Raw genomic sequence first — 16377 nt, forward strand, 5'->3', positions numbered from 1 at the left:
ATTTAGAATTTAATAACTTAAAAAACTAGTCCAAAGTTTAAATTTTAACAGCGAGGATGGGAGAAAGAGTTACTCCCTCCGTTTCAAATTAGATGAAATACTTTTCTTTTTAGTCTGTTCCAAAATAAATGACACATTTTTAAATTTGGAAATAATTCAACTTTAAAATCTTCATTTTACCTATTTACCCTTAATGAAAATTTTTTATAACCACACAAATGTCATGACCCCACAAGCTTTTATCCCATAATCTTTTATGACCACAAAATTCAAAAAAAAAAATTTTTTCTTAAATTTCGTGTCGAGTTAGATGAATGGAGTACTATGCTTGTGAGGTTTGAATCCTCTGCCTCAATGAAACTCACCAAATTGGTTTTCTAATTTCCATCTAAAATATTGTCCAAAGCTAAAGATCTTTCTCCTTAAATAGTCAACTTCAGTGGTTCCTCTTCATTTCATAGCTCAATCTTTCTTATTTTGATTCAACCATGGAGAACCAATACTCCTACTCATTCTCTTCCTACTTCTACTTAGCTATAGTACTGTTTCTTCTTCCAATTTTGGTCAAATATTTCTTCCATCGGAGAAGAAATTTACCTCCAAGTCCATTTTCTCTTCCAATAATTGGTCACCTTTACCTTCTCAAGAAAACTCTCCATCTCACTCTAACATCCTTATCAGCTAAATATGGTCCTGTTTTATACCTCAAGTTGGGCTCTATGCCTGTGATTGTTGTGTCCTCACCATCTGCTGTTGAAGAATGTTTAACCAAGAATGATATCATATTCGCAAATAGGCCCAAGACCGTGGCTGGTGACAAGTTTACCTACAATTATACTGTTTATGTTTGGGCACCCTATGGCCAACTTTGGAGAATTCTTCGCCGATTAACTGTCGTTGAACTCTTCTCTTCACATAGCCTACAGAAAACTTCTATCCTTAGAGATCAAGAAGTTGCAATATTTATCCGTTCGTTATACAAATTCTCAAAGGATAGTAGCAAAAAAGTCGATTTGACCAACTGGTCTTTTACTTTGGTTTTCAATCTTATGACCAAAATTATTGCTGGGAGACATATTGTGAAGGAGGAAGATGCTGGCAAGGAAAAGGGCATTGAAATTATTGAAAAACTTAGAGGGACTTTCTTAGTAACTACATCATTCTTGAATATGTGTGATTTCTTGCCAGTATTCAGGTGGGTTGGTTACAAAGGGCTGGAGAAGAAGATGGCCTCAATTCACAATAGAAGAAATGAATTCTTGAACAGCTTGCTTGATGAATTTCGACACAAGAAAAGTAGTGCTTCACAATCTAACACAACTGTTGGAAACATGGAGAAGAAAACCACACTGATTGAAAAGCTCTTGTCTCTTCAAGAATCAGAGCCTGAATTCTACACTGATGATATCATCAAAAGTATTATGCTGGTGAGTATCCTATTATTTTTGCCTTCTCCTTTTAGAAAAGAAAAGAAAAATAAAAAAATTAAACTTTCATCTAATTTTGATGTGACTGCTTACATTTTTCGTTGAATCTTTTTGCCATATGGTTTGCCTAAGCTGACTTTGCATAGTTGAAGTTAAAGGGGTACTTTTGTCCAATTGTAGATAGAAATCATGTCCAAATTAAATGGATATATATTCTTATCATGGGGACTTCTTTTCTCTGCTGTCACTTTCAAATACTTGAATTCCATGTGCATCTCATCTAGGCTTGATTAGGCAATGCTTGTATAGATCCAAAATTAGTGCTTTCATTTCATTCTTTGTACTGGTCATTTCCCTCTGTTTAGATTATTATTTTGTCCTCATTTTGATATATGGTGCTCATATATTTTCTGATGAGTATTGTATGTGGATGAACTTTCTACTCTTCTCTAAAAGTTTATACTTATATTCTTATGCGAACACTTATTCTAATTTAAGGTAGAGAATTGGCATATCAGAGTAGGAGTAAAGCTTCTTTTCACTTTGATGCATGGTTGCATTTGCTTGGCAATAAGCAGCCTAATCTCGACTTGCTAGAACTAGTTTTAATAGGGGTGGAAAATGGGCCGTTTGGAATGTATTTGGGCGGGTCAAGATGGGCTAACTCATTAAATAGGTTATTGCCCAATCATGCCCAAAAATCACTTGGGTTAAGACTGGGTCAAGATGGGCTAAATAATGGGTTATAACCTAACCCGTCCAAATTTACTCAAATCTTTACAATATTCTCAACTTTTAAACAAGTATATAAAAGTTGTCTTATGTTCTAGAATAAATGTCAATTTATGTCTAATGAATTCTTTCATCAATTTTGATTTAGAACTTTATTTGATAGTTCTTTATCTTATAATACTAACAAAGATCTGAATAATAAAAAAGTAGTAAAACTGAACTTTCCACCTACCACAACCCCACCGTACCCCCGAACCCCCCACCCCTATCCTAAATAGAAATATTATTTAAAATATTTTCTTTTTATGTTGTAGATAGAGTATATTTTTTTTATTTCAACAAAATGAATATTTTTTTATTATACAAAAAAAGTATTTTTTTTTCATTTCAACAAAACAAGTACAATTTTAATGATGTAGAAAAAGTTTTTTTTATTCACAAAATGAGTACTTTCTTTTTCTGATGTAGAAAGTTATTTCCTTTTATTTCAAAAAAAAGATTACTTTCTTTTCATGTTGTAGAAAAAGTATTTTCTTTCATTTCGATAAATGAGTACTTTCTTTTCATATTGTAGAAAGAGTACATTTGTTTTGTTTCAACAAGAAAAAGAGTATTTTCTTTGTTGTTATGAAGCTCAAATCTCAAAGTTGTTCTTGTGAAAACAAATAAAGCAGCACATTAGTTTCTTTGAGTTTGTGTGAATTTTTAAAAAAATAATTAAATTTTGAAGAAAATAGAATCTTAAAAACGTTGGGTATTTGGGAGGGGAAAGTGAGGGAGGAGGGGCACAAAAAATATGAGGATTTGGGTGAAGGGGGTTGAGGAGAGTAACATAGAAAATTTAATTTTGGATTCTCTAACCAAACACTAGAAAATATTTTTCGAAAAAAAACTTTCACTCACCTGTCAAACATGGAAAAATAAGTGGTAATTTTTTCTTGTAAAATATTTTTCTAGAAAATGAGAAATTATATAACTTATTTTTCCATGTTTGATTGGCTAAGGAAAATATTTTCCTTCATATCAAACATACCCTTAGAAGCTTTAGAAGGAAATTATTGTCATGGGTCATCTTGGGCTAAAATTATGGGCTGATTTGGGCTACTTGAAATAAATAGGATTAGTTGTGTTGTGCCCAAACTTAGCTCATCATTAAAGTAGCTCATGCCCAACCCATTAAAACCTGGGCGGGTGGGCAGCTCAAATGGGTTTGGGTCACTTTTGCCACCCCTAGTTCTAATTCTACTTATCCTTTGTAAAATGAAAAACTTCGTCTGTATTTCTAAGATATAACATGAGCACCTGAACATGAAGTCTGACTAATATATTATTCAACAAAATGTAGATTGTATCTGTTAAAATAAAAGGTAGATCTTTAAAAAAAATTATGTTGGCCGTGTTTATTTTGTTGCAGGTAGTTTTTGTTGCAGGAACAGAGACCTCATCAACAACCATCCAATGGGTAATGAGGCTTCTTGTAGCTCACCCTGAGGCATTATATAAGCTACGAGCTGACATTGACAGTAAAGTTGGGAATAAGCGCTTGCTGAACGAATCAGACCTCAACAAGCTTCCGTATTTGCATTGTGTTGTTAATGAGACAATGAGATTATACACTCCGATACCACTTTTATTGCCTCATTATTCAACTAAAGATTGTATTGTGGAAGGATATGATGTACCAAAACATACAATGTTGTTTGTCAACGCTTGGGCCATTCACAGGGATCCCAAGGTATGGGAGGAGCCTGACAAGTTCAAGCCAGAGAGATTTGAGGCAACAGAAGGGGAAACAGAAAGGTTCAATTACAAGCTTGTACCATTTGGAATTGGGAGAAGAGCGTGCCCTGGAGCTGATATGGGGTTGCGAGCAGTTTCTTTGGCATTAGGTGCACTTATTCAATGCTTTGACTGGCAAATTGAGGAAGCGGAAAGCTTGGAGGAAAGCTATAATTCTAGAATGACTATGCAGAACAAGCCTTTGAAGGCTGTCTGCACTCCACGCGAAGATCTTGGCCAGCTTCTATCCCAACTCTAAGGCAATTTATCAATGCCAAACGTAATCTTCTCTACCACTATGTTGCACACGTATGATTTTGACGCTCTTTATAAGGGATTTTTTACTATTCTATGTTTCTAATTTTGTGAAAAGTTAATCAGCAATGTATGATAAATAAGAAAATAATTCCAAGGTTATGTTCATAAAGAGTAAATGGTGGAGAGAAGAATTTATTACAATACCAAATGTTTAATCTAATTTGATAAATCTCATATTCTCTAGTTTTTGTTGAGCTGAGCATGATCGAGTATGAATGTATTTCGATGATTGACAAAATAGGATCAAACATACTAAAAGAATCAGGTTTCTTGGACAGGATACATGCTACTAAACTAATGAACATATATGATATGCAGATAACAAGAGAACCATGTTTGTAGCTTGATAACGTTGAATGCTAATTAGACGCGTGAATATTGAACACGTGCGAAAGTTAAATTTAAAAAGAAGTCAGTTTGTGCATAAGAAGAAAATATATTAGCTGGAGGAGTTCAGGTGCTAAAAACAGTAAATATGGAATTACTTATACGGAAGAAAAATGTTGAGGATGTCGAAACAATTAGGAAACCAAATCAAATTAGAAGAGGATTTTTCTTAATCGAAATATTCTAGGTTTTGGGATATTAATTAAAGAAGGAATTCGGACACCCTCATACCTATATAAGGAGACATATTGCTGCCGCTTATAACTAATGTTATTCATACAAATCAAGTACTTTATTTTTGGCAATAGAAATTATGACAAGAAGGTGCTCTCAAAGGATTGAAGCTGCTCAACTAAAAAAACTCTTCCTGAAGACGAAACTGCCCACTTCTTTAGTTGTTAGGTTAAGTATGTTGTTCTTGAACGGTAATCTATTTGATTTTGATAAGTGTAATCATAGGTTAGCACAAAAATAGTGAAGTTTTTGTTTCGCTTTCTGGACTAGAGTTATTTAGAAAATTGGGTCGATTGTAGAGGTAGGGTACTAGAGTTAGTCTCCTTGGTTATGAGTTATAACCTAAAACTACTCTTGGAAGTTAGTGAAGTTTGAAGGCAAATCCTACTAGGGTAGGTCGTGATATTTACTCCCTTGAGCAATGAGTTTTTCACATAAAAATTATTGTGTTCTTTATGATCCGTACTTTACTAGATATTTGTATCTGCTTTGGGTACATCAAAGAACTAGGTTCTTTGATTCGCAAAAATCGGGTAAGACATAATTCATCCCTCCCTCTTGTGTCACGGCGCAATTCTAAAGTAACAGTTGATATCAAAGCAAGTTCTTTCATCTAAGTCTAACACCTTGAAAGAATCAAAGTTGGATGCACCACCAGACGCTCAAGAAGGACAATCAACCGTTAAGCTACCACAATTCAATGAAACATACTATGGAAGGTGGAAAGAAAGGATGTGTTATGTTCAAGAAGGAGAAAACTTGAAATTTTGGGACATAGTTGAAAGAGGCTCTAAGATTCCCATTATTACTAATGACAAAAGAAATCTTATAGGACCAAAGCCACGTGAAATTGTTCTTGTTACAGTCCGAAATTCCATCGATGTTTGTGATGGTATCTAACCTCAACACGCTAGGTAAGCTGGCATCCAAATCAACCAAAACAAAATAAAAATAGATAAACTACTATCATAATATAAATAAAGATAATAAATCTCACAACATCAACCAGAAGCGTAAATACCATAGTAACACCCAAAATCCGATAGTATGAAATCATGAGTCACTAAGAGGAAATACAACCGAGTCTTATAAATACATGTGTATTGTCTAAATAAGATAAACAGTATGATAATGAAAAGAATATGACTTCAAGGGTCTACGGTCGATCAAGCAGGACTACTTCAAGTCTCCTAAGTCTGCTACTGGGCGCCCTGCTAAGATCCACTAGTGCCAATGCTAAAATCTACACAAAAATATATAAAAGTGTAAAATGAGTACAAGACAACGTATACCCAGTAAATATCAAAGCTAACCTTGGTGAAGTATTATTAAGGCTCAAATCATAGGATACTAGCTAACAAATATACTTGTACAGTTCATGTATATACATAGCAAGGCAATGAAAAGCAATATACCAGGAATTAGAGATTAAATCATGAATCATACTATCTCACCTATCAAAACCAATGCATATGTCACGCCCCGAACTTGGGGGGCGAGACCGGCACCCGGTGCCTCACCTATCCTTGCGTACCAACTTGCGACTAAGGGAATCTGAACACACAATGTCATACTTTGGCCATGGGCCATATTACAAGACAATATGCGAAGCAAAATATAAAACTGAATGGATACCAAAGCTGACTAAACATTAATATAAAGATGGGCCGGCAAGGTCATCATAACTACTACAGCTAACAAACCAATAAAATATACATACAAGGCCTACAGGCCCAACATACTGCACTAACTGACAGGATATGTCTACAAGCCTCTATTGATGGATGTACCGTGATCGGAACAGGGCTCCGACCTACTCATAACCTATATACATATATACAAGATGTACACAAAACTCCTAGACCCGGCAACTCCGAAGGACGTGGAGCTTACCGATAAAGCTAAACTCGGGCAACATCTACTGAGGAGGTCTACCCGCCTGTCTGTCTAAACCTGCACACATGAATGAAGCGTCCCCGGAGAAAGGGACGTCAGTACGAAATAATGTACCGAGTATGTAAGGCAACAGAATAACTGAAAGCTGAAACTGAACTGATAATATAATAACTGAAAGTAACTGTGAGTCAAAGATAATCTGAAGATATGCTTACATGCTGATACTGACTCAACTCTCTCAATATAGTAAGTAAAATAACTATCCAGCCCTATAAGGCTCGGTATATATACAATTGTTCTGCCGTAGTAGGCTCGCTCATAGGCGCTCGACCATACTAGGCTCTGTATCTCGGCCAAATGGGCTCGTTCATAGGCGCTCGGCCACAGTAGGCTCGGTATATAACTTACCATCTGATCAGAGGTTGCCCAATAGGGGCCTGCTCATCGATTATAGCTCGATGGTAGTGAAAATAATGTGATACTGTATATATATAGACTCTCTGCTCTCTTGGCTGAAAGAACACAAAACTAAACTAAATATGAAGTCCCGATAAGGGAGAATGCTGTAACTTAGGAGATTAGGACAATGTACATAAATTCATGAATATGAACTTCTCTTTATGTCTCATTATCAAACACACGTAGTTACTGGATCATGCCAAAATGAAAGAAAAGTTTAGCCTTAACATACCTGGAGTAGGAAAAAATTCGTATGATATTCTTGAGAAAGATTGCATCGTACTCCCTTAAAATTGCAAAATCTCACGTTGCTTAAGATGCTATGAAATCTTTGTTCGAATTATTGAAGATCCATACCTTACTTGTTAAAGATTGCACCATACTTAGAGTCTTTGCTATTTTTGACTTGTTGAAAGATATGTATCTTTCTTTGAATTAAAAAGGCCTTATGTTTGAATTGGTGTGGTGTCCACTCTATGTGGTGGATTAACCACACCCCTTAATCTTTGAGTTTTGCCACATAACCCATAATGACTAAGAGTCATATATTTTGGTGGTGGCTTGCTGCCACGTGGGGGTGGGTGGGGGGTTAATCTTTATCCCATAATTCATTAGTTAATTAGATAATATTTCGTTACTCAATAATTAACCAATTACCCACATAATTAAGAATTATCTCAACTTACTTAAAATACTACTCACTTTTAACAGACCTTGTACACCTTACTATTATGGTCATGTAGTTCCTTGTATGGCACTAATCCATAAGTACCGGGTATTATAGCTCGGACCATATTTTATCCCTAAATTGCTAAACCTCAATGAAACTCATTTTCTTCGATTTGCTTACCCTCTCTCCTTCACGAATTTACTTATCACTTGTTTGAAATAGCATAATACTTATAATCTCAAAATAATCTCATTCACGAGCTTACGTCGATTAAATTACGGCGAAACTTTAACGTACGAAAATGCGGGATGTAACATCATTCCCCCTTTGGAACATTCATCCTCGAATGTTGACTGATGCACTTATCATTTTCATAACTTATGTCTTCTGAATGCTTTAATATTCTCCTTGCCATTTAGGCAGCTGTTCTTTGAATAAATCCAAAGGCCAGGGCATTCCCCCCCCAAGCCTCTTTCTCACACCACGACTTGTAGTCGAAATGCTTCTAATCTCGTAACTGTTGCTACCTTCTATCAAGCAGCCTGTACGACTCTAACTTTGTATGTGCGCCTATGCGACTCTTCTCTTCTCTTTCCTCCAGCTTTTCGCCAATCTCTAGGCTTCACTTTGTGTTCATATATAAAATTATGTCAAGTTGTCCCTCTGGGCATCATCAGCTTTACTTCATCTAAGTAGGTCATACTATACCATAATTCTTACTTCGATTAATCGTTACTGAGGTCTGCTACCAAACTCCAAGTTACTCTCGTTGCTTATCGTATATGCATAAAGCTAAGTCTTTTAGTGCTTCTTTATTACTGTTCATCTTAATATTGATGGCCTAATCTCATCTCGTACTTTGCATATTTTACCCATCCATTGTTGATTTACCTCAATATTGATCTACAATCTTCTATTGATAACTTGAAACTTCTTACGTAATATATTGCCACTAGGGCTTACACTGCATCGTGGAACATTTGAAGTGATCTTTCTGATCCACCTGGGGGTGATACTATACTTTCATAACCATATTTCATAGTATCCCAATGTGATTTTCCTCACGTGAGTATTTTAATCATGTACAATTCATGAAATCATTACTCAATCAAAGGCCCAAACGTCATCCTTCATTTATCACAATTACACCCTCATTCTACTACCAGAGCAGAATTCCATCTCTTCTAAATACTACTAGTCTTAGACTCTTTTGAGTTCACTCAGGCTATACTGAGCTTTCTATAACTTAGAGAGACCATTAGCTCCCTTGTTTTCATGGGCTTAATCCTGAGGACTTATCCATTCTCGTCACCTTCTCACTCGCCCTTTCTTATCCTTACTCCTGCCTTCCTAAACCCTTGTCGCTTTACCATACTTTAGCTTGCTACCTACACATATCTATTTTTACTACTCACAACCTTCCTTCAACTTGCTTGCACCATAGATGTCCTCGTGTTATTCTGGAACAGTAAGTGAGACATCACATCATCTCTAACTCTTCTTTACTCTTTTAACTAGACCTCTCGATACATAGAAACCATAGGCCAGAAAATATGCCACTAACGATGCCGTTATCATTCCTGGATACTGAGTCTCAGCGCTTCTGGCCCTCTATCTGAAGTATGGACTATTCACAACCTTCTGCATTTGAGTATCTCGTATGTTGTTCACCTTTACCTTACTTACCTTAAAATCTCGCCTCACATCTTCTATCTCTTTTATGACCTCCCTTCCACATAGGTATAATTCACATCCATGACTTGAAGCTCTATTATAACACTTGCACCTCTGGTGCATACACAATCCGGTTGGAGTTTCATACTGACTTCTTATGAGGCTGGTACTTTTCTAACTAGCTTTATCGTAGAGCCGTTATAGAATATTGTTGTTGTACTATCTCTCTTGTACCTCTGATATTAAGAGTGATTCTGCAATGTTCTCAATCATGATGTCTAAAAGTTTTTGGGTCCAATAATCTGACTCCTGATTTGTTTCGTTGATGTAACTCTTTAGTTTCCTCTTCCTTCTGATCAACCTTCGTGTAGGCTTAAGCTATCTTCCGATCTGCGGCTCTTGGTATTAGTTATTACTTTAGTCTTTCATAGCCGCTATGGAATATCTGTGATACCATTATCTAACAATTCAATCCCTTGTCTATGACCTGGACTCAATTCTTTCTTTTAACTCATACCAGAGTCTTCTACAGCTGTATGATTGTCAGCATATATGTTGCATGGATAATACGCCGAAATCTAAAGTGCATTCATAACGTAACTCACTCTGGATCACTGATCGAATAATTCCTTTCGTTCCTTCTCAACATTATTTAAATGTAAGCAATTACTTTTCCTGGTTTTTCTGCCCCCTTGTTGCATGCATACTTAGCTTATTACATCGTATACTCGACAGAATTTTTGATGTCCATCCTCGCCTATAATTATCCGTAGTTACTTACCTCCACGCCCTTATACTTGTAGGGTTGCTTCTGAGCTAATATTTTGACTGTCTTCCCAGTGGCACTCTCTTTTATTTCCGTAACACTCATACGGTACCTTTAACTATCCCAACTTCTATCTGAATATTTCTCCACGATCACAATGTTATATCTGTGAGACTGAATTCCCCATGTTGGGGTTCACTACGTTTATCTTGCACGATCTGCTGATTTGTCTGTATCCTCTTATCTAGCGATAACTAGGCTCTTCCTAAATCAACTACCAACTACTCGTTGGCCCATTCTCATATCAATATTTCACGTAATCTTTCTTGGATTTTTTCCTTTGTCTTAACTTACGTCTCGCACTGGTTCCTTATCTATCAATAACATCTCGGGTAGGAACCCTTACTTCCTCTACTTGACGTCGTGCTTGCATAAAGTTCTGGAATCATAGCATAGCTGTAGGATTTGAATGAGTGCAATCTCATCCCTTTCTCATTTTTTTCGCATTCTTCCTTTACCATTCCATAGTTACTAGAACCACTTAATTCTGACTTAATGCCACATCAATCCATATTCCCCCCTTTTAGGGGAGTACTAACATTAGTGCTACGATGATCTACGTATAAATATTTTACCTCTTCATCTTTGGCATTTTTTCACATCTTCGATGACCCTTACTCGCCTTGCGGTAATCCTTCTGCACCAAGGATAACGAAATTCCTTACTCATGAGGGTGACACTTAGTGTAACTGGCACATACAGTCCCTTAAACTTAATTTTGCTCACATTTCTTGCTTTAGGGAAGCGTCTTCCTGAATGACCATTCTCTGAATTTCTCATGAATCTTCTTCTGTTGTCCATTCTATTATCGCCGGAGCGCAATCTGAAATTCTCATGATGCCAACCATTATCAAATCACTCAATCCCCAATTCATGTTTAGTTTATCTTGTTCACCAATCAATTCTTATTTCTATTACTCTGGGTCTAACTTTTCCTTGTGGTAATCACGTTAGAGTCACAAACTTATTTCTCGAAATGAGGATATGACTTTATGACCTATACTCTTTTGTTGCCTCAAGTCCTATCACCTCTCGTCTCTTCCTTTACTTGACTATAGACTATGTAATACTATCATTGTTTTTTTTATCTACCGTTGTCATCCAGGTATCACATCTTACTCATAATGCTTCATTATCTCTCTTCTAATTTCCCTGCTAACATTTCTCTCTATCACTTTATTCTGAAAACTTTAACAAGACGTTCTTTTGCTTTTAGCTCCCCTTGCTCCATCCACTGACTCTTCGGGTTGCTTAACGTTCCCGCTCTACTAAGGACGGGAGCCACACTTAGGTAATATTTATCCCTTCAAGGCTTCCACTACCTATCTTTGTAGTGCTCATATCTAGTTGTACTATTTTAGAGTGCACCATCTGGATGTCTCACAGGGAAATCTATTTAGCACATTTGGAACATCCTTCGGAAAGGTCAACTAACGCAAACAATCCATCCATCATTTTGGGTTGCTCTAACCCAATCCGGATCCTGATACCCGTCCTTCTATTACACTACTTTTGTTAGCCCTCATAGGGTATAACTGAAATGGGTGTGATCAATTGTATATATCTCCGTTACTGTTGAAAGTAACTCAGAATGCTTATATTTTTCTACTTGAATTGTAAATACTGTTAACCTTCATTAACTGGGTACCTCGTACCCTTCTTCACCTTGATTCTTTTACTTGCTGAAGCTTGTGTCTATCTTTCGATTCTCTTATTCCTTTTTACCATATGAGTGGATAGATATTCTTGCCTTAAGGCTTCTTATAAAGAAGCTTACACGTCTTAGTACACACATGGTTTGTTCAAGACCTCACATTTACTCATCATACGCATGATGCAAAAATCGAGTTCCTCTGACTCAACTCTTCCACAACCGTATTCAATCCCTTACCAACCATCTTTTGGATGTAGGTATCGTCTTATTACTAATAAAATAGAATTTAGGAATTTGAATTCCTACGACTGAGCTCTACCACACGATCTAGAGTAAGAAAAAGAGTGACAGTCCTAAATGCCCTGTAGCCTCCTCCTTATAAGTGTGGTGTACAACACACCAATAAACAAGACTCTACTAGACAAAACTTGTAGACTCCCTAGGACAGAACTACTCTGATACCAATGCATATGTCACGCTCCGAACCTGGGGGGCGAGACCGGCACCTGGTGCCCCACCTATCCTTGCGTACCAACTTACGACTAAGGGAATATGAACATACAATGTCATACTTTGGTCATGGACCATATTGCAAGAAAATTTGCGAAGCAAAATATAAAACTGAATGGATACCAAAGCTGACTAAACATCAATATAAAGCTGGGCCGACAAGGCCCGTCATAACTACTACAGTTGACAAACCAACAAAACATATATACAAGGCCTACAAGCCCAACATACTGCACTTACTGACAGGATATGTCTACAAGCCTCTACTGATGGATGTACCATGATCGGAACAGGGGCCCAACCTACTCATAACCTATATACATATATACACAAGATGTACACAAAACTTCTAGACCCGGCAACTCCGAAAGACGTGGAGCTTACCGATAAAGCTAAACTCGGGCAATACCTACTGAGGAGGTCTATCCGCCTGTCTATCTGAACCTGCACGTATGAATATAGCGTCCCTAGAGAAAGGGACGTCAATACGAAATAATGTACCGAGTATGTAAGGCAGCAGAATAACTGAAAGTTGAAACTGAACTGATAATATAATAACTGAAAGTAACTGGGAGTCAAAGATAATCTGAAGATATGCTTACCTGCTGATACTGACTCAACTCTCTCAATATAGTAAGTAAAATAATTATCCGGCAAGGCTCAGTGTATATACAACTGCTCTGCCGTAGTAGGCTCGCTCATAGGTGCTCGGCCATACTAGGCTCTGTATCTCGGCCAACTGGGCTCGCTCATAGGCACTCGGCCACAGTAGGCTCGGTATATAACTTACCATCTGATAAGAGGTTGCCCAATAGGGGCCTGCCCATCGATTATAGCTCGATGGTAGTAAAAATAATGTGATACTGTATATATATAGACTCTCTTCTCTCTTGGCTGAAAGAATACAAACCTAAACTAAATATGAAGTCCCGATAAGGGAGAATGTTGTAACTTAGGAGACTAGGACAATGTACATAAATTCATGAATATGAACTTCTCTTTATGTCTCATTATCAAACACATGTAGTTACTGGATCATGCCAAAAAGAAAAAAAGGTTTAGCCTTAACATACTTGGAGTAGGGAAAAATCCTTATGATATTCTTGAGAAGGATTGCACCGTACTCCCTTAAAATTTCAAAATCTCACGTTGCTTAAGATGCTATGAAATCTTTGTTCGAATTATTGAAGATCTGTACCTTACTTGTTGAAGATCACGTTGTTTCAGATTGCACCATACTTAGAGTCTTTGCTATTTTTGACTTGTTGAAAGATATATATCTTTCTTTGAATTAAATAGGCTTTATGTTTGAATTGGTGTGGGGTCCACTCCATGTGGTGGAATAACCACACCCCTTAATCTTTGATTTTTGCCACATAACCCATAATGACTAAGAGTCATATATTTTGGTGGTGGCTTGCTACCACGTGAGGGTGGGGGTGGGGGTTTAATCTTTATCCCTTAATTCATTAGTTAATTAGGTAATATCCCATTACACAATAATTAACCAATTACCCACATAATTAAGAATTATCTCAACTTACTTAAAATACTACTTACTTTTAACATACCTTATACACCTTACTATCATGGTCATGTAGTTACTTGTATGGCACTAGTCCATAAGTACCGGGTATTATAATTCGGACCGTATTTTATTCCCAAATTGCCAAACCTCAACGAAACTCATTTTCTTCGATTCGCTTACCCTCTCTCCTTCACGAATTTACTTATCACTTATTTGAAATAGCGTAATACATATAATCTCATTCCCAAGCTTACGTCGATTAACTTATGACGAAACATTAACGTACAAAAATGCGGGATGTAACAGCATATAACAAAAGTACCAAGTAACATATTAGAATAGATGCATAGAAAGCATATTGAATACATGAAATGACGCAAAGGATTTACATAAGAGATCGAGATTTTACCTTTACGCCCAACTCATCAACCAATACCAGCATAAACTGACACTCATAAAAGTCTCTCAACTCTATATTTATGCCACCAAGAGAGAAACATGTGAGGGCGGTGACCCTATGGGGGTGGATCCATATCCAAATACTGCACAACAGAAACCTCGTGCCATATCAATGTCAATATCACAACCGCACAACATAAACCTTGTGCCATCATAATACCAATATGCTCATAATGTCCAAATGTTCCATAACCATAACAATTCTAACCAAGTCTTTCATCTCTAAGAATTTATGCATATGCTCACGAAATAACCAATAAGATTCACATGGACATAAGAAATATGGGTGCATATGTGTGTTCAGGATATAAAGTTATCACGACCCAAAATCCACTAGTCGTGATGTCACCTAACTCGTCCTCTAGGTAAGCCAACTAATAATCAACACAATTAAATTGAGAATAATGAGGGATTAATAAATGAAATAATTGAAACTTTATACAATAACCTAAGGACTGGTAGTACAAGTCATGAGCCACTAAGACTTTAGATTTATAAAGGTGCTATAAAAATATTAACGACATCTGTTTGACATATACATAAGCAGAACTCAAATCTAAAAGGACAAGTGGTAGTTATGACTAAAATCAGGTACATCTTTAATGACGACTCCCACCATAATCAGCGGCATCAGCTCCAAGATATGCACGCAAGGTGTGGATATGTAGTATGAGTGCAACCGACCCCATGTACTCAATCAGTAACAAACCTAACCTCAGATTGAAAGTAGTGACGAGCTTGGAAAAAGGCTAGAGTCCAACACAATAGCCAATAACAACTCATGATAATATAATGAAGACAGTAAATGTAAATAACATAAAAGGCATTATGCTCAGCTCGTTCACAGCTATGGAAAAGTAGACATGCTTTTCAAGCATAACAGTCAAATACCAAATCTTACCACTGAAATCAATTAAACATGTATTTATCAAAAAGGACTGTATTTTCCAATTCACAACATTAGAAAAGTCTTTTCGTTTACCAAATAGCATGAGGAAAGTGCATCTCTATGCCTACATGTCAAATATACATGTCAAGTCATCTAATGCCATATCACTGTCTAGTGTAAGGAAGGTGCATCTCTATGCCTACATGTCAAATATACATGTCAAGAAATCAGTTAACAGTGAAATCATTAAGTACACACAATCTTAGTACACTCCCAGTGCCTGGCTCAAATTCCCCACTTCATCACACACAGTATATACATGTTAAATCAACAATATCACCGTGGATCCATTAAAATAATCACACTTAGCACTGTACGACTGCCCGGCATAACTTCCCATCATCCAACACGTGTAAATAACGTTGTGCATACGCCCACTGCTGGCATGTCAAACTCCAGAGGGGCAGATCCTACCCAAGAGCTAATTATAATCACATAGCGCAAATAGTGGGGCCTGATGCACGCGTAGCTTCAAATCAGTACAGCTTAGCCCATTATAGGACCTCGCATATGAGTCACCTCAATATCAATATAACCGTTAAGGGATGCAACCCAATGCATATATCAATATAAATACGGCTCTATCGCCCATATTAGTCACCATCCGCTGAAGTCTTAATATGAAGAAATCTCACAAAAACACAATCCAACTATATAACACTAATTATCACAATATGTCTCAAATATAGTTCAAAATCGTGTCACGTACAAGGACATCAATATCATGTGAGACCTCATATCAAAAGTGCACAAAGATATAGATATAACATGCGGATGTAACTATCATGACTGTACAAAATAACATGCGGATGTAACTATCATAGAGATATAACATGCAGTCACCTAAATGGAGAAAATATGATATCAAAAAAGCA

General features: G+C 36.7%; 1 protein-coding gene across 1 annotated transcript; it reads left to right on the plus strand.

The window, feature by feature from the left end:
• Window positions 1-346: 346 nt before the first annotated feature.
• Window positions 347-4450, plus strand: LOC104093399 (cytochrome P450 81C13-like). Its single transcript, XM_009599132.3, has 2 exons — window positions 347-1427; window positions 3574-4450. Exons 1-2 carry the CDS (start codon window positions 489-491, stop codon window positions 4195-4197), a joined length of 1563 nt encoding a protein of 520 aa, XP_009597427.1. The 5' UTR covers window positions 347-488; the 3' UTR covers window positions 4198-4450.
• Window positions 4451-16377: the final 11927 nt, after the last annotated feature.

Source organism: Nicotiana tomentosiformis, chromosome 10 (genome assembly GCF_000390325.3).
Source record: "Nicotiana tomentosiformis chromosome 10, ASM39032v3, whole genome shotgun sequence".
In the NCBI taxonomy this organism is placed as follows: Eukaryota; Viridiplantae; Streptophyta; class Magnoliopsida; order Solanales; family Solanaceae; genus Nicotiana; species Nicotiana tomentosiformis.

Coding starts and splice junctions, on each gene's coding strand:
- LOC104093399 (XM_009599132.3), top strand. CDS start 489: ATGGAGAACCAATACTCCTACTCATTCTCTTCCTACTTCTACTTAGCT. Junction 1,428..3,573: donor TCATCAAAAGTATTATGCTG/GTGAGTATCCTA, acceptor ATTTTGTTGCAG/GTAGTTTTTGTTGCAGGAAC.